General features: G+C 39.5%; 1 protein-coding gene across 1 annotated transcript in view; it reads left to right on the forward strand.

The window, feature by feature from the left end:
* Positions 1–16790, forward strand: part of zcchc7 (zinc finger, CCHC domain containing 7) — a 47944-nt gene extending 31154 nt beyond the window's left edge. The window contains exons 7-10 of the mRNA XM_030147798.1: positions 2368–2403; positions 13945–14040; positions 14388–14505; positions 15224–16790. Coding sequence (XP_030003658.1) covers positions 2368–2403; positions 13945–14040; positions 14388–14505; positions 15224–15780 — 807 coding nt within the window. The 3' untranslated portion in view covers positions 15781–16790. The remainder of the gene's footprint in view (positions 1–2367; positions 2404–13944; positions 14041–14387; positions 14506–15223) is intronic.
* Positions 16791–18886: the final 2096 nt, after the last annotated feature.

Below are 18886 nucleotides of genomic sequence, written 5' to 3' on the forward strand. Positions count from 1 at the left end.
ATTCGTGACAACTTATAATTCCATTTGGGCACTTGCTATGTTTATTATAGTTCACACAGAACGCAGTATGAAAAAGGAGAAGTGTCCAAATGTGTCAGAGATGACTCCTTACAATAACTAACTAGTGCATTTGCACAGCGTATACAACATTTTGATGAGGAAAACCTAAAAGCCTATTTCTATATTAATATTTTTCAGGACAACTGGTTCTGCCATTTTGCTTACATTTAAGTATTTAGTTTATATTTACATTATACTCTTAACCTCTAGCCCAATTGTACTATGGTGTTTAAAGTACTTTGTTTCAGATATTATAGGTCTGTAAGTTGTTGGAGAGGCTATATACTCATTCATCGAGTATGTCCATATTTATTTAGATGAAGTATTTTGTGATGTCTGTGAAAAGTAACCACTTTTAAATATCCAGGTATGGATTTTATATTGCTGAAAATGTACTCAGAAATGTACATAAATAAAGAAATATATAATTAATAGACATTTAATATGAAATTTTCTATCCAATGTGCATCACAGCAAAAAAGCAGCATATCTGGGATTGTGGCTTTATGATAAACAGTGTATCTCTTTTTGAGTGTTAACACTATAAGGAGGCTACTTTTTAGATGCTCTTTTCCACCCCCCCTCTTTTTCCTCTGTTTTCCCTTCTTTCCCTCTTCCCCCCTACTCTCCCCATCTTTCCTTTTAATGAGTGACCGGGGGTCAGCACACGCTGCTGTTCACATTAATTGATACACTTCAGCAATTACAACTTAGTTATGTCTCTGCCATGCTACATATTCCAGCTGTGGGTCTGTGTGTGTATGTGTGCACATGCTGGCTGTGTGTGTTGGCGCTGAAGGGTGAATCTAATGACCATCAATGACAATTATCCCACCGCAACGTTCATTACCTTGCCCATTTACACTAATGCCATAGAATGGAAAATCCTGTGTGTATGTAAGAGCCTGCCTGTGTCTCCCCCCGCCTCATTCACTCACACACACTTTCTCTCTCGCTCACTCTCGCTAGCTCACCGTCAGTCAGTCATGTACTGTGCTCTGTGTAATGGATGAGTAACCAGGTGAACACCAGAGGGAGAGGGGAGACCAGGACACACACAGCCCATTTTCTCTCTACCTCCCTCCCTCCCTCTCTCTCTCTGTCACAGGTTCTTTCTTACCTCTTGGATACTCTTGTTCATCTCTCTTTCTCTTTTGCATATTGTTTTCAGCAGCAAACTAAGGTGCAAAGTTGTGTGGTATTGTAATTACGCCTTTCCTGGAATGCATAACTTTTTTTCTTACACTCAAATTATATGTGAGTGTGTGTATGTTGTAGAGAAAGAGAGTCAGGTCTCTGTCCCCTGGGCCTTTCTGTGTCTCTCATTAAAGACAGACGGTTGACGGAGCGCGAGTATGTCGCTCGCCTCGCCTGTCGCCCTCGACAACAACACACTACCCCGGCGGTCTGGAGGGAGAGAGCAAACGGGAGGGAGTGGGTGTGGAGAGGGGTTGTTGACGAAGAGAGAACTAGATGAGAGGTGGAGGAAGATACTCTGTGTTTAAATCTATATAGAGTAGATTAAGCCAGAAAAAGCTGTCTAGTCTTTAAAGGCCAGAATTTGAATAGCGTCTGCAAATGGTGCATTTTTAATGTGAGGTGAATTTGCTTTATCATGTAAATTTGTATAGGAAGTAGTTTAGTGTATGTAAGAAAAGTAAACGAACAGTCTTCTTCAGTCAGGTTGAAATCCTCCTCTCTCTCCCTCTTTTGCTGTCTCTCTCACTCAGTAGGTGTGTAAGTAGATAAATCTTGTTGCCTGCGGCGACTGCGGCATTTTCAATTTCCCAGTGGGAAGTGGCGGCAGTTGGGAAAGGATGTCGGAACGCTTAAGGAACAGCGTGGCGAAGCCCCGGAGATAATGCTTTAGCCACACCGGGACAAAACGACTGACTGCCTTCTTACTGTCTGAGTGACTGACTTACTGCACAGGGACTTGAAGGGGGGCTTTGCCTAAAAATCAGGATAATAACATAAGTGAGAGACAAAAAGACACTTAAAAGTCAGGCATGAAAACCAATTACAATAAATCCTACTGTTACATTTTGTTTGGGGCCTCCAGGCCACCGTCAGACCAGCGCCACCTGTCCAAGAGTGTCTATTGCACTTCTTCTGTGTAAAGAATTAATAGTTTCCTAAATGTTTCTCCTTTTTTTGTTAGAGTAAAAAGTGTCAAACCTGCTGAAAAGAAATAACAATTGCTATAAAGGTTCTCTTATTCCCCTCTTTTAATGCACAAATACTGAGTTCATGTGACTTATTTTATTCCATTCCAGAGCTGATAGTGTTTTTTTCTTTCCTCCTCAGGCTTGTCCAGAAATCTGGAGACAATACCACTTAACGGTGAGTAGTTTAACCAAAACAATCCTCAGTGCTGACCCAGAAGTTCATGTAAAATCTCTTAACAACCACTGTTTGTTGTGTTTTTTCAACTAAATCAAGTGTCAGATCATACACTGGTTCCATTTTAAAAGGGTTGGTAAAGTCTCCACACAGATTTATTACTATCCCCAAAGAAACAGATCAAGGAACTTTTTCCTCACTATTATATGGACAATTACCACAAGTGCATTTTTATGATACAGTAAGGTCAAAAAGCATCACATTCACCTGTATGTAAAGCTCCTACTCTATGCAAAAGTAAATAGAGCTAAGATACAACCAGAATCACATTTGGCCAGATCTCACTGGATGTAGCAGTTCAGCACAGAATCCCAATTAAAATCTGAGAAATGTAAAAGAACAAGGTGGTGGGTTTGTGTGGGTGGGGGGGTGACTAAGCCTAGTGACAGTTCTTAAATCTTTTTCATGCAGAACGTGCCTCATCAGAATAAAACTATTCTAAATCCAGCAATTGAAAATATGACTAAACCATAGCACATCCACAAATATTAATATATTAACTGAACATCTCTAAAATTGACAAACCAGAGATATTTTTATTACTCACAGGTTCATTAATTTAATTAGCAGTGTATGGTTTACCTGAAAGGAAAAGAAATGTAGTTATGGTATAGTGTTATAGTCAGACCAGTCACTGATAATATGAAGATTCATGGTGATGAGCATTATCTCATTCAATGCAATATCTTTCACTTTCTATAAAAATCAACCACGCCGTTTCCATTGAATTAGCATCATGACATTTTATGACTAGTACAAGAACCAGAAAATTAGGAGTTTAGAATGTGAAAACCCAACAAAAATCCACCTGAAAGGCAGTATTTTTTTCCTTGAGCAGCATGAGGTTGAAGGTGTGACATGATCACTCCAAATCAATAAGTCAGTTGTGATTGGTATTGACCTTGCCCTGTAGCAGATGAGTGAACCATAACCATAGCGGGGAAAAAATATCTCACAAGATTAAGGAAGTGCCTTGAGTGATGGGAACCTTAGCTAAGTGCACATGTGACATCCACGGTTGTGTGTGGGTGTGTGTGTGGGTGTGTGTGTGTGTGTGTGTATGTGTGGCGACAATATGTCAAAGAGTTGAAAACTGTGTGACAGTCACATGAGCCATATGTCAGCAGGGAGGCATTTGCTTATTTGTGTGTGTGTGTTTATCCAAAATCTGGAAAGATAACTACTTTTCTTGGCTCCTCATTGTGTGTATGTGTGTGTGCATCTGAGCAAGGGGGTGATATAGACCTCAGCCTAAGAGAAAAGAGCAGCTTGTTTGTCAATTAAAAGACGTGATAAAGCATGAAATGGGCTGCCAACGCCACGCGGGACGAGGGAGTGAGAGAGAGGGAAGAAGAGTGTGTGTTTGCATATATCTTGGCGTGCACTTTGTGTGAGTGTGTGTGTGACGGGGGAGGTCTGTCACTCTTCTCTATGGAGATTAATTAGCAGGGGCTGTCTAATGAAAAGGCAGCATCGTTAGCGCTAGGGTAGCACGGCGGGAGAGACGAAGGGAGGAGGGGGGTGAGGAGGAGGGAGCGGGACAGAGAAGTTCCAGGGGAGACGCCAGCAGAGAGAATGGGAGTGAAGTTTAATTGTTGCTCGTGTGTTAGCGACGGATGCACCATGCTTTACTCTTTCCGCTTTTGACTGTGAGCCACAGACTCTGAGGAAGGAGTCATGGAAGCACACTCAGGTCGCCTCACAAGATGATCACACCTCCAGTTTTGTGTGTGTTTCAGGGTGTGTGTGACTGCATGCTTTAACGGGTGGAGGATTGTGACCCAGGTCTAATTGAAGTATTTAAGCCATTTAAGCACTGGGAACAGAAGGTCGTTACAGATCCAAACTGGCATGGGGGTTAGGGGCCCGCACACACACAAACACACACTCGCACACAAACACACATGCATACACAGGGTTCCTTCTGTTTAAGACAGCCTCATTTTATTCATGATGCTGCTTATGACCCTGAACTCCCCAATGTGAGAAGGTGTGTGTGTAGGTGTGTGTACATCTATGTGTGTGTGTGTGTTCGCTTTGGGAGATGTGACTCTGTCACCTTCCGCTGGGCTCAGCCAGGTGTGAAAAGGCATTCTGTCAGACCTCCCTGCTACTGGGTCCATTTATCCTTTGTGCGTGTGTGTATGTGTGTGTTTGTGTGTGCGTGTGCTCGGTCCGTTTATCTTCTGTGAGTGTATGTGTTGTCTGCCTGCACCTGGCCCTCAACTAACAAACTCCTCTAAACCACACAGTATAGACCACAAAGCCCTGGGGTATTTACTGAGAGAGTAAGATACTGACACACACACAGACACACACATAGACACACTTCTACAAATATATAGAGCAGTAAATGGAGTAAAAAGCTATCCACAACATTTTCATCTTGTCTGTCTAAACTGTGTTTATAGACATTTTTCACAGTAATATTTACTCAGAGATTTTTAGAACAGGTTTTTCTACAACTCTTTCAGTCTCACTCACCCACACAGACACCTTCAGTCCCCTAGTTTTACTTCTTTTTTGCATACATCTTTATAGCACAAGGTCGCTCCTTTCCCTGCAGCCCTGATCTGCCCACCTCCTTTGATTTTTTACTGTCAGCCCCTAACTGAATACATAACAACTGTCAGCAGAGAATGCCTGAAATTGTCTGCATTAATCCACACTAGCTGTTCTGTTTGGATGAAATGTTTAGTTTTTGTGGATGCTGTTTTTTCAGCTCCTCTTTTCAACTGTAATAGTGATGTTTCATTTTAAGCATGCCCTGCCATGCTTAGAACAACAGTCAGTCCAGTGTGTTTCAGTGCTTGGGTCACTTTTGTTATTTACACGTGCATCTTACAATCCCATATCTCAGCTGCAAATTGCATCATGCTTTGGATTTCTTATGAGTATTACTACCCAGTGAAGGCCATAAGCCTAAACACATTGTCTACCGTAATGAAGTTGTTGTTGTAATTGTTGACCTGCTGTTGTTACTTTTATTTGTCAATGCAAAATCTGTTGAGTATGTACACAGGCCATCACTGTTAAAAGGAGGACACTACACTAGTGATCTTTTGGCATAGCTGAAAGTGTTGTGACATTGAAACAACACTGATTTCCGGAGCGATGCCATTTTGTTTGGAATTAGCCTTGAAACTGCAGGAATAAAAGTAATCCAAACAGAAAATCTGCTCTGAAATGTAATAAAGTAGTTGAGTGGTTTCCAGAGCACAGGGTGATACTGAAAATCTAAAGCAGCAGCAAATTCTCACATGTGACTCTGAAACCAACAGATCATTGGCTTTTTTTTCTGTTTATTTTTACTGTCCATCAACAATCTGATTAATAGGTCATTTTTTTTCAGCATTTTTTCAGATGGTGTCTTTGAACTTATAGTGGTGTTATTCTCAAGAAAATCTTTTCACAAATGAAGTCAACAACACAACTAAAAGAAAGCAAGAGTAAGGTTTAAAGCTAGAATTGCAGGACATAGAGTGGAAAAAATGGATGGAGAGTATAGGTGGAGGGAGAGTAGAGGAAGAAGCAGGATGGATGGAGAACCTTCATGAAAGGCCACAATACAGGTTGAATGGTCTGTGCTCTGGCTGCAGTAATACATGTATCATAAATGCGTGCATTGCGTACAGCACCCGTGGGTCCCAGTCACTTTTTTTCTCCGTGTGTTGTTGTCAGGAGCCTGCAGGCCTGCGTTAGGACCAGAGTGCCACTGGCTGACAGCGGCAAGAATTGCAGGCATTCTCTTAACCTAGCCACTCACAGCAATGTGATTTTTTTTCTTTCTTTTCTTTTGCATGACTCTAAATATGGGTCACATCACAATCTGACCTTCTGTTCGATTATTTCGCCTGCTTTTTGCTTTTGTTGTTGTGTAATGGAGCAGGAAGGTACAGTTACATTCAACATGATCCACCTAAACAGCAGAACTGCACCTTGTAAGGACAAGAGGCAGAGTGATGTAGGTTGTTGTAGAAGCTGCAGGAGGACGGTGAGGAGGGAATGAGAAACGAGCAAGATTGAGCTTATTAAACGGAGTAAAAGCAAGAAGAGAGAGCTGAGCGCTGAGCAGCTGATTGGCACAGGTATATCAGTGTGAGCATTGATTGGCCTCCCTTTAGATAGTAGTGGTGACACCTGTATGTGTGTGTTTATTGATCGGTACCTCTGCTCAGGGTGGTGTTTGTGTGTGTGTGTTTGTATCGAGTGGATTTTCTCTTCGCGGTAGTATCAGTGGGTGTGTATCGATCTCTTCCCCAGGGACAGGTGTATGTGTGCAGAAGTGTGTGTGTGTGTCGTGTCTTTGAGGCTGCCTGTGAAAAAACAGTCTGTGACCTTTTTGTTCGTCACAGGAATGAAGCCGTTTTAACTCCTCTCCTTAAACTCCCATTTGGTGTCCCTCTTTCTCACCTGACTGCCCTCCTTTCCTTTTTTTCTCCTTTCACTTTTAGCTTTTTATACTTTTCTTTTTTTCTTTTGATTTCAATGTCTTTGTCCAGAAGGTATGCCTAATTCACGCATACTTTTGTTAACCCAAGGTTAGGACATTATGCCCAATTCAATTCCTTTTATTTTCAGGAAATACAGTACAGCTACCTGTCTTGAAGAGGAAAAAATCATTAAAATGTCTTGTTCTCTAAGTAAGTCACTTGAGTTTGTCCATGTAAAAGCACATAATCATTTATGGGCTTTAAATATTTTAATGAGTTTATATCCTTCGAAATGGATGACTTTCAATTTTTTATAAAAATGTCACTTGCAAATAGATAATATTTAGCTTTAAGTATTTAGTAAGTATTTTTTTAACCTTTATAATTTATTTGAAAGGAAAGGAAATAGTATTTAGCTATTTGCTGCAGGACATATCAGTATTTAATTTCTTGATTTTTTTGTTACCTTTCCCCCTTTCTATCCTTTATGCCCCCCCACAGTTAATTTAATTAAATTTCTTCATTCTGTATGTTCTGAGTCAAACAGCATCATTGTTCTTGTATGTATTCTTCAGGTTCCATCACTATTTTTGTAAAGAATCATTTATATACTTATTTTCTACTCATGTTTATGTTCCTTTATTTTATTTCACAAGGTAAATATCTTTGAATTAAAAGGCGAATACAATCTTTATTCACTGTTTTTCAGTCGTTGTATAATGTTCAGACACTGTATTTAACATTTGCTTCTAGATACATCTTTGTAGATTTTTTTTGATAAAGCATGAGTACTGAAGATCATTTGAATCAACAGTAAATTACATGTATATTTTCAGAATTGTTATTAGTTGCTTGACTTAGTGGTGTCTGTGATTGCATGTGGTACATTGTGTTCCTGGGCCATTGTGTCTTATGATGACTTTTTGTATGCTTTCTGAAACTGTGACACTAAATCAGTTGTGAAATCATGACTTTAAATAACAATATATGTTCACATAAGGAGCTGCTTCTGGTCTTCTTACAGGAAATAGAAACACATTTAGCTAAATTTGACAATATGTGTTATTTCAAGTTACTTCAATCCATTTATGTTATAAAATACTGCCATCATTCTCTGGATAAGTTATACAAAATGATTTTCTGTGTAACCTGCTCCCTTCAGAAAAGGCTGGAAGGTGTTTGTTACCACTGATTTGTGTGTCTGTGTTAAATACAAGTTAATATCTGTGACAGAGTGCATCTCTTCCTCCTACCTCACCCAGTCTCACTTCAGTGGACACAGTGGGCCGTGGGTGACGCTGTCAAAGGACCGTTCACAGCGATGTGTGGAATTAGAGCGCCCTTCAGTGGCCATATGTAGAACTGCAGAACCAACAAATGGAACAAGACAAATTCACAATCATGTTTAGTGTTTGTAGAATTTGTGTGTTTTGAAGTTCACATAATGACTGTGTGTCTGTGGGATGGCGTCTACTGCTCTGTGAGCTGCTTTAGTTTTACACGGGAAATAGAAAAACAGTGCACACAGTGGGTTTCTGTATTACTTTAGTAAAGGATCCTCACTCTGTGTATCTTCTCAAGAAATATGATTCACCTAATGTCATGCAATGTAAAAAAGCAATAGTTCTGCATAAATTACATTTAAATGAATGCTATAATTAAATAAGATATAATGAGCTCTTTCAATGGAACAAACATGAGTAACTTTACAAAAATAAATGGCCTTAAACCCCAAAAAAATCAAATCCATTATTGAACTAAATTCTTAAAATTGAACATTCCAGGCACTTTGTGATTCCTCTCTTAGATGAGGAAAGGCTTCACAGCATCTCGACCCATCATCTTTAACAAACAGAGAAGAGAGCAGTGTATTGTCACTCTGAAGGCTTTATTCTTTCTGCTGAATATAAATGCTACCTTTAGGTTTTGACCTTTATTCTGCATGCTGCCTCTGTCCTTCCTTGTGTCTGCTGACCTCGTTCACTCGCTTCTCTTACAAAATGTTCTCAATTCAAACAGCGTTCTGTAAAAATCCTTTAAATCCACATCCATTCAGTGGCCTGTTTTTGCTGCCTCATCATTGTACAGCACTGTACTCTCCAGTCTTCTCACACCTGTGCCGTGTCAAAAGGCTCTCAGCTCTCTATTCTACTTCAGACTGTTAACACTGACAGCACAGGATCCAGGGCAAAGTACATTTTAAATGAAAATGGCTTTTGTTCTCTTCAGTCAAGTTTTATTAACCACTAGCGGTCATCAGGGCAAAAAAAGTAAAATCCTGCAAGTTCTAGTCACTGTGCTAACACAGTCCAACACGTCCAGTGATGGCAGTTATTTCATATACGCATTCACTTATTTCTGTGTGTCTTTGTATTCGCACTGTCATTTAGTCATTCTTTATTGTACTACATAAAAAATATGACCAAAAAAAACTTAAACAGACTCAGAATTAAATTCAAAGCAATAACAGAAATTAAAGCAAATATATGAGTAAAGGATGATATGAAGAGAGTAAGAATTATTAAGATATTTTTAATTGATTGTTTGGAAAATGAATCACATCTACTGTAAAAATCAGTTGATCATTTTTGTCACTTTTCAAGCAAAACGCTACACATATACTAATCACTTATTTTCAGTTTATTTTCTCTTTATTCATTCAGAATCTCTTCAGTATAATTGGTCTTTTTAAATACATTTTAATAAAATAAGTAATTAATTGATTAATGAGGAAATAAATTTGCCCTTGCTACAAATTAAGAAGTAATAATTTATTTTTTAATAAATATCAGAACGTACAGCTTCAGACAGCATTTGTGTATATACTCAATAAAAGCTAACAGTTAAAGGAAGTAAAAAAAAAATTCTACAAAACAAAATCTATTGATCCTTGTCAAACCATGCTGACAGTTTGCTGTCATTGCCCCAGAAAACAGGGGCGTTGCACTGGGAGTTTATTCTTTGGTGCAGGTGTCTTCACATACTCTGCTGTATGTACAGGCAGAACCAAAGGAATGTACACAAAAATGCACTCACATGCTCATCCGTACACACAGGAGCTGTGTTATCAGAGGTCTTGCAGGCTTTGCAGGTCTTTGTGCCTTTCCGCTTAGCTGGATGGTGTCGATGGTGTGTGTGTCTAGAAAGGTGTGTATTTGTGTGTTTGTTTGCAATAGGTTGGCTGAGACGTAAAATCAGGGTTTAAATATTCTAACCAGGGCAAAAGACTGAGTCCATCTGTACATATTAGGTTTAAATCCCTGTCTCCAGTGTCCGTATGTGTCATCTCTGTCTAATTGCTGGGAATAAAAGTAGGTAATATATTTCCAAAAAACCTGGCCTCACAGAAAGAAGCAGCTGAACTCAGCAGTGAGAGCAGAGAATGGAAGTGGAATAATTTGGGCTTAGATTTGAATAGATTAGCTTGTATCCCCTGTTCTGCCTTCCACGGTGTGACCAGATTACCTCTAGTTGTTCCCCCAAAAGAGGGTTTTTCTCCAGAGGTGGCAACCTTCAGGCACTCACTCCTGCCTCACATTATCATTACATTCCAGGAGCATTCTCTGTCTCTGTCACTCTAAGGAAAATCAGGACTCTTACTGATTGTCTTCACACTGATTGACTGAGTGACGGGAGGAGATAGCGACAGCCTCTGGGAATTACACTGTGCGCAAGTGTGAGTCCTCACAGGGCGTAGGGTTAGGACTCCGGTCTGAGTCTTTGTGAACTGGCAGACACAAAGGGGGCTGGAATCACATCTGGTTATTTGGGGGATCTCCCCCTCCTCCCACTATGTAGCCTCCCCAAATACACACATGCACACCTCCACCTTAAACAGTGATTTTCTTCTTTCTGTTTAGAGTACACACTGTAATATGTTGTTGATTTTGTAAATTGCACAGTACAAACTCCCACAGGATTCTTTGAGGATTAATGGTTTTGTCTGCAGTTCATATTTTGTGCCTTCTTTGAAAAGATGCTCGCCGTATAGCTATTTCATCACTAATTCACAACTGTCTAATTAACTCTCCATGTTAACCTAATATGTACACACTGGCATGTTGCACATGCATGCACCACAAGGGTGTGTTTGTTTTGGTATGAACCCAGTAGTCTTACGTTGTGTTGCAAGGCTGTTTTCTATGATAAAGCATGCAGAGTTGGTCCCCTGTGGGTTCAGTAACATATGCAAACCTCTCCCCACTGCTGCAATAACATATGCAAAACAGCGCCGCTAGCCCCGGCCCCCACGTTCCCACTCGTTACCGTTTAGATCCCACCCCCTTTCCACATACACGCACAAGCCTGTTTGCCTCTCGGATTGTGTTTGATAACTGTGTGTGTGTGTGTGTGTGTTCCTTCAGATTGTAGTCTGTAACAGTCTGAGCTTTGTGTTGGCCGAAGGATTATCACGGCTTTGCCACCAGCAGCTAAGGCAAGGAGCAGAGGAGAGGAGGGCTTAGAGAGACAGAGTGTATGTGTTGGGACAACTGTGGGAAAACACAGTTGTGTGTGTATGTGACAGGAAGAGAGAGAGGGAGAGCGCTCATGTGTCTGTGTGTGCATGCATGAGAGGCCACGGATGGCTGGTTGACTATGTCCACACAGCGAAGGCCTTAGGACCTTCTCAAACTCCCTCCTATACTCACACAGCCTAAACCTTCAGTCCTCTTTCTGTCTGACTGGTGAAGTATCACCCAGCAGCTCCAGAAGCTCTTCATGTTGTATCAGCCGACAGTGGGTCAGGCCCAGATGCACTCAGAGGACTGTTATTAAAACACGGACAGATGTTTTCTTGGAGCAGAAAGTGACAGAAAAACATCTAATAAAGGTCCTCCTTTATACTAGTTGTAGCAGTTCTAGATGGAGGCGATAAAAAAGCAATTACAAAGAGTACAAATGTTTTTGTTACAAACTTCAGAATACAATTGCGGTCCAAACTCCGAACGAGACAATGGATTAACAACCGAAAAGTAATTATTGTTCAAGTATTTTATCAAGAAAAAAGTGTCTGGTTTCTGTTTCATGAATGAGAGGATTTGCTGCTACATATGGTTCATTTTGATTTGGATGGACTTCTATTGGGTATTTTTCAGATGAACATGCGTTTAATGACTGGATAAATGGAGTGGAGAATCAAAAATCACCTAGCAACTAATTTAAGGGTTTTTTTAGTGTCTGTTTTGTTGTGGTTGCCAGTTACTTGTTAGCTAATTTTTTTTTTTTCTTTGGTACTAACATGCCAACACCCTTTTAATGACTACAGGGTGGATTTTTTCCATAGATGGTATAATGAAAGATTACCAGAAAAACATAAAATTTTCATCTCTCTCCTCACAGAATGTTCTTTTTACTCATGTAACCCTATCCTTCACAGCCCAGACCTTGATACAGAACTGGTTTTAGCCAACTCATGTCTTATAGATACTGAAACTATTTCATCCACCATACACGTCTATGCATATTTTCTCTGCCCATACTTCTTAAAATCCCAATCAACAATGGCTAATCATAAGTGTTTTTATAGGCAGGTCAACACAACTCTACTGTTCTACTTTGTGTGACGATACAGGAAGAACACGGCAGCCTCCATAACCCTCGTTTTTAGGCTTCACTTTTTCATAGAAGCATGATCCTGCATCATATCATCTATCTTTATGTTCAGTCTATTGATTTGGACAGAGACACAGGTCGTATCAGATGATGAATGTAACTTTCAACAAATATGAGGTTGACAAGTTGTCTGTTGTTGTATGAGGCCAGACTTTGTTGGACTCTTCCTCAAACCCATTAGAAAAACAAGGATCCCAAACAGATAGAATCCCAGTTAGCTATTTAGATGGCCCTGATAAGAAGTAGAGAATGAAAACAGACAGTGGGAATAACAGAGGCATGAAGCTTCGTCCTGTTAATTAATATCATATGAGATCCTCCCACTCTTCCCACGTACACACACATGCATGCAAATGCACATTCATGGCAGGTTTCAAACAACAGTCACAGGTTGATGGGAGAATAGGAGGGGATTTCATTTCTTCTCTTTTCTCGGTCATGCTTTCATTGGTTGTGTCTATGTGCTGGATCAGAGTACGTTGAGATAACGCAAACCCAAGGTCAGGGAGGGAGAGACGGGAGGGAGACCTACAGCCAATTTACATGAAAGATGAATGGGAAGAGGGGTATGAAGGGTGGAGGTCGGGGGCTTGAGATGGGGACTGTGATCTCCTTAGGGTGCACGAGTGTGTGTGTGTGTGTGTGTGTGTATGTGTTTGCAAAAAGGTCTGTGATCTCCTGGCCTTTGTGATGGAGATGGGCCCGGCCGGCCTGACCCGATAATGACGCGACGCTCTAATAGCATTCATCCTTTCTGCTGCAAAACTACTCAAGCGGAAAAGAGAGAGGGAGAGAGAGACGGAGAGAGGGAAAAGGGAGAGGAAAAAAAACAAGTGTGAGGGTTGAGGTGGGGATGAGGGGTGTGTATGGAGAGAGGGAGCCAGGAGGAAGAGAGGGGAGAAGAAAAGGAGGGGAGGTTAGCTAAGCTATGTTTAAGAAATGACGTGAGGTGCGAATCATTTGTAATCTTGGAATCAGGGCTGAGAGGAGGGGGGGGCACCTTAAATGAGTGTGAAGGTGTGTGTGTTAGAGAATGGCATTAGGTGTGTGTAACATTAGGAGTAAATGCAGTGTGCCTGTGTCTCCTCTCTCTCTCTTTATCAGTGTATATTTGCTGTGGGCGCTGGAGCATGGAAGGCTTTCAGAACACTGGCCCATAGGGGACAGGACCCTGTGTCCAATACACACACACACACACACACACCTACAGACGCTTACTTATCATACAGGGTCATTACAGGCCTCTAACTATAGCTCCAGTAATCACTGGTTGATATCAGTACCCATATTCAGCGCATAATACACAGCAGCCCGTTTCAATAGAGCATGGGAATGATGGGACTAAAATGGGAGATTGTGAGAGAAATTAAGCTTAAACCAGTTTTTAGTGGTTTTCTAGTAACACCGTCCTTTTCTTTTTTCTTTCTCTGCTTAGATTAAGACAGGTCTTCCTGTAATGCAGCTGGGAGAGGACAAGGGTCGCACTCCTGCTTACTGCTACAACTGTGCCAAGAGAGGACACTTTGGCCACGTGAGATGCTTTTATTTAAATACCTAATGATTTATCTGCATTTTTTTTGTTTTTATTACATGTGCAGTAAATGTATCTTGGATGCTACTTTATCAAATCTGAACCCAAATCAAGTGCAGAATTATGTGGGCAAATAAGGGTAGGCAGTTCAAATTATAAAGTTAAAGATGTCACTCAGGGTAGGACTAATCACTACTGGAAAATGTTCTGTTCAGTAAAATGTTAAAAATTGTCCTTGACCTCTGTCTGTCATGTTAATTTGACGCCACATACAGCCAGTATATCTTGTTTCTTGTTACACCATTTCGGTGTGCTTGGTGTCATGCCTCTTTGTATGTTTACATCAGGATTGTACGCGGCAGAGGATGTTCAATGGGACGTATCCAAGCACTCCCTTCATCAACCATTATGACACCACTGAGGACATGAACCGCAGGCGGCACAGGATAAAGATGAAGGTTAAAGGTCGGTCACAGAAAAAGAAAAACATGTCTGTATTATTATGTATATCATAATTATCACTGCAACCGTTATTTGCTAAATCACAGTATATGACACTACTGCATTTACTGCACACCAAGGGTATTAACAGTGAGCAAAATAGTTGCTGGTTTTGGGATGATGGTTGGTGATGTTTTCACAATATTAAAATAAATAGACTCTTACTGTTATGTTCTGCCCACACTAATACAGACATTTTCGGATTTTTTCCTCCAATTTTAAAATAAATTCTGTCCACACAACCTCTGTTACACTACATATCTCCACACTGCATAAACCACTACAAACCAGTACAAATGCACAGACAAACTATTGTTTATGGCAAACAACTGAACTCAGTTTAGTTTGGGTTGACAAAGTATATTCAAATTGAAATCTTCTCACAAATGAGTTGGTGCATGTTGCAATGCAATTTATAAAAAAATCCATAATAGTGTAAATGAGGCAGTATTTATTATAGCGTAAGTGGTGAATGCCTAAATCCTGTGTTTTCTGGGAGTGACTACTGTAAATACTTATCAAACATTATGAGAAAACATGTTTGATGTAAGCAGTGCCCGAGATACAAAAGAAATGATGTAAAAATGCAGATTAATATTTTTTCTGTGATCAGATATTCTCAGTGTGGTGGAAGAATCTCTGAAATAAAAGGTAAAATAAGCATCTGTCTTTTATTTTCCAGAACTAAAGAAGAATGGCATCATGTCCACCGCCTCTGAAAGCCCCTCCACTCCAGGGCCACCAAATAAAAAACAAAAAGTCAGCCATGATAAAAATTACCATTCTCATACAACTTCTGGGACAAACCATCCCAGCCCCAGCCACATCTTTTTTAGCCATACCTCATCGCCCAAAATATATAAGCACAATAAGAACAAACAACAGAACTGCACTAGCTCAGAGAAACGGTGGAAGCCCACATCGAGAGACCCACTCCCAACACCTAAACTGATTGTGGATGAAACCAGTGACTTTCCCAGAGGGGGAGGAAACAGAGGGGACGCAGAGAGGAGGAGGAGGAAGAAGAAGATGAAGAAAAATGGCAGACCAGACCGTCTCTGTTGGACTGCATCTGCAGACAGTCAGAGTTTACCCAATGAGCAGGCAAAGAAGAACAAAGGAGAAACGCATAGGAAGGGGAAAAACCAGGCATGGAGGACCCCGGATAAACGTACTCCGCAGATGTACCCGACCGACGAGAACCTTTTTATCATCAAACAGAGGAAACGCAAAAGATAGCCAGCAGCAGGGAAAAACAGGGATGTGATTCTCATGACCACTCTCTGTGTTCAGGATATATACAGATTAGAAGACTCATTGAGCTCCCTCAGAACTCACTTCTACTAAAGGGTTGTCACTAGTACTGCTGTTGAAGTTCAGTGTATTTCACCTTACGGTTAGTGTGAGAATTACAACTGATAGTAAAAACAGTAAAAACCGTTCATGACCTTTTGACCAAGTCTGCACCGTTTGATCTTGATATGTTGACAACTAAAGTGACAGTAATGCAGGTGTAGTAACAGTGTTTAGCATTGTCTAACATACTGAGAAGATGACTGGCATTACTAACGACAATAAAGAAACCATCTACTTACATTTTACAGCTGACTTTATAATAAGTCTGCCATTTCACCTTTTAATACATCTGTAAAGTTTAAATGAAGCTCTTTGGTGTACACAGTATTACCTAGTGCCTCTGCTCTGTAAACATTTTAATATCACTGCTGCTGTTTTGGCTGGAACCAAAGAATGGTACATTTTAGTTATATTCTGTTAGAATACGGCCATTTTTCCTGTAACAGCCAACATGTGCTTGAGTTGTAAAAACATGCAATACATGAACATACTGAAAATATGTTTAGAGAGCAATTTGATTTAAATCTCACCTGTTGTTGTGGGACTGTGTTAGCATACACATTTTTAATTTTGTTTCATAATGTTCATTTAACATCAGTTGTACATAGTTGTTGTTATTGATAGAACAGCAACCTACTTAAGACTATAAATTGGTGACAAATTCAGGTCACCAGAAAGCCTCCCTGGTTTGGAAAAAAAATACTTAATTTCTTTTTGTCTGACTGACTTTGCTAGCTCAGTGCTTCAGAGAAGCAAATCAGTTGTTTGCTGCTTTATCTCAATAATTTGATTTATTTCCCTGGAAATGTGTAAATCAGTAGTACTTAACATTGCATTGTCGACTGTATAATTTATGTCCATAATACAATAAAAAATATTTGGTTGTAGTGTCATTCTAAGTGCTTGAATGGCTGTGTAACCATAAGCTATGAGAAACAGTACACCAGCACCCTAAATACTGCTACATACTAAATAAATAAGTACTACAGCCAGGTCTAAAAAATTAAACACATAATTACACCAAAATACACTACAATATTACAAATCTGTTGTTTACTACATATATTGATGGATTAATGTAATTGCTGATGCATTATAGTTCATAGAGGTGTTGTTCAAACTAAATCCTAAATTTTAAGAATAATTTATATGATCACACTTGTTTTTAATTTATATTTTATTTACAATTAGTTCGTATATATATATATATATATATATATATATATATATATATATATATACACACACACACACAGGGTGTCCCATAAGTCTCCATACATAGGAAAAATATAATATGCTCTATATGACTGCCATTTTGTCGGGAACACATTTCAATGCGTGTCCTCCACTGCTGAAGAACTATAAAGAAGAAATATAAAGAAATACATGTTAGAGCCATATATGTATGGAATGTATTATGTCTCCTATGTGTGGAGACTTATGGGACACCCTGTATGTGTGTGTGTATATATATATATATATATATATATATATATATATATATATATATATATGTATGTATATAATAGTTTTTTGTTTTTTTCCAGCCACTATGCGAACTAACCATCTTTACATGTTTGGTATAGATCTTCTAAAAGCCCTTTTGTAGATGCATGTACATCAACAACATGAGGTAACATGAAACACAAATAATAGGAACCATGTAAAACTGGCAAGTGTTATTTTATCTAAAAAAAAAAAAAAAGAACATTGATGTGCTGTGGAAAAGAATCAGGCCTTTGTGGCAGAACATATTGAATCCATTTTCACAGTATGAGGTAGTAAAATTTGGTTTTGTAATTGTTTACTTGTAAATGAAGATGTTAGTTGTCAGAAAAATGTCAGTTAGCGGTGGAAATTAACAAAAAAAAAAAAAAAAACGTACCTCACATTTGTTTCAGATATTTTTCACCATAGTCCTTGTGGCATTTAAAGTAACAATTTTGAAGATTTTGGGGTCTTTTTGGTGGCTCCTACTGGTGATAAATGTTAACTACAGGTTTGTATTGAAGTGCACTTCAAAGAGGTGGACCAGTGTGTTGTCATCCAGAACTACACGGCAGCTGACAGAACCTGTGACAATGTTTCCATCCATTTCTTAAGCCTCCATGTTATTTCGTACTTGTGGTTGCAAATATATTATTCCTCTGTACTCATTCTGCTGCAGTACAATGTCCGAGTCCATAAAACATGTCAAGCTGTCATTGTACTGTTTTATATGTAATGAGGAAGAATAAAGCTGGTGGATGAGGTTGAAAAGTAAAATTATAAGTCTTAACTGAAGGAGGTTAGACAATCTAATGTCAGTTCCCGCTGCATTTGTCAAATCACTTCTTCAGCCAATACCCTTACATAGAGTAATTGTTTTATAAGGGTTTTCACATCTTCACATTCTGTGGTTCATTTGCCAACCTTCCATCTTTGATGTGAAGCCATGCACTGACACTTGAAATCTTAATCTACTGCAGGTAAACCACTGATGATGGAGAATAATCTAAACCAGTTTTTCAAGCTTTGTGCAGTAATCTACACCTGGCTTTTCTGCCTCCGTCCATAATAATATACATTATATAGCCTAAATGCTGTCTAAAATTAACATTTATTTGCAACACAGTATAGCAAACTATTACATGATCAAAAGCAAATTAATTTTAGCAAAAATTTTTTAAAAAGTCTCCATTTTGAATGTCTGGGGTTGCCAGAAATTTGTGATGTTAAAATGGGGTCACGAGCCAAAAAAGGTTGAGAACCACTGGTCTAAACAAAAGAATTTAGCCCTTTCTGTACTTCATTTAAGAAATAAGTATGTAATAGTAAATTAGCTCATGGGCTCCGCCAGCAGTTGACTGTTTAGATCCAGAATTTGTTTTTTTGTTTTTTTCCCCAGCTGGCTCTTAACCCTCCTTGAATTGCCACCTCATTGTGGTGGAGGGGTTTGAGTGACTGAGTGACTGGGGTCCTCGGTGAGTGCCTGGCGGACAGGTCTTTG

Source organism: Sphaeramia orbicularis, chromosome 1, assembly GCF_902148855.1.
Source record: "Sphaeramia orbicularis chromosome 1, fSphaOr1.1, whole genome shotgun sequence".
Classification (NCBI taxonomy): domain Eukaryota; kingdom Metazoa; phylum Chordata; class Actinopteri; order Kurtiformes; family Apogonidae; genus Sphaeramia; species Sphaeramia orbicularis.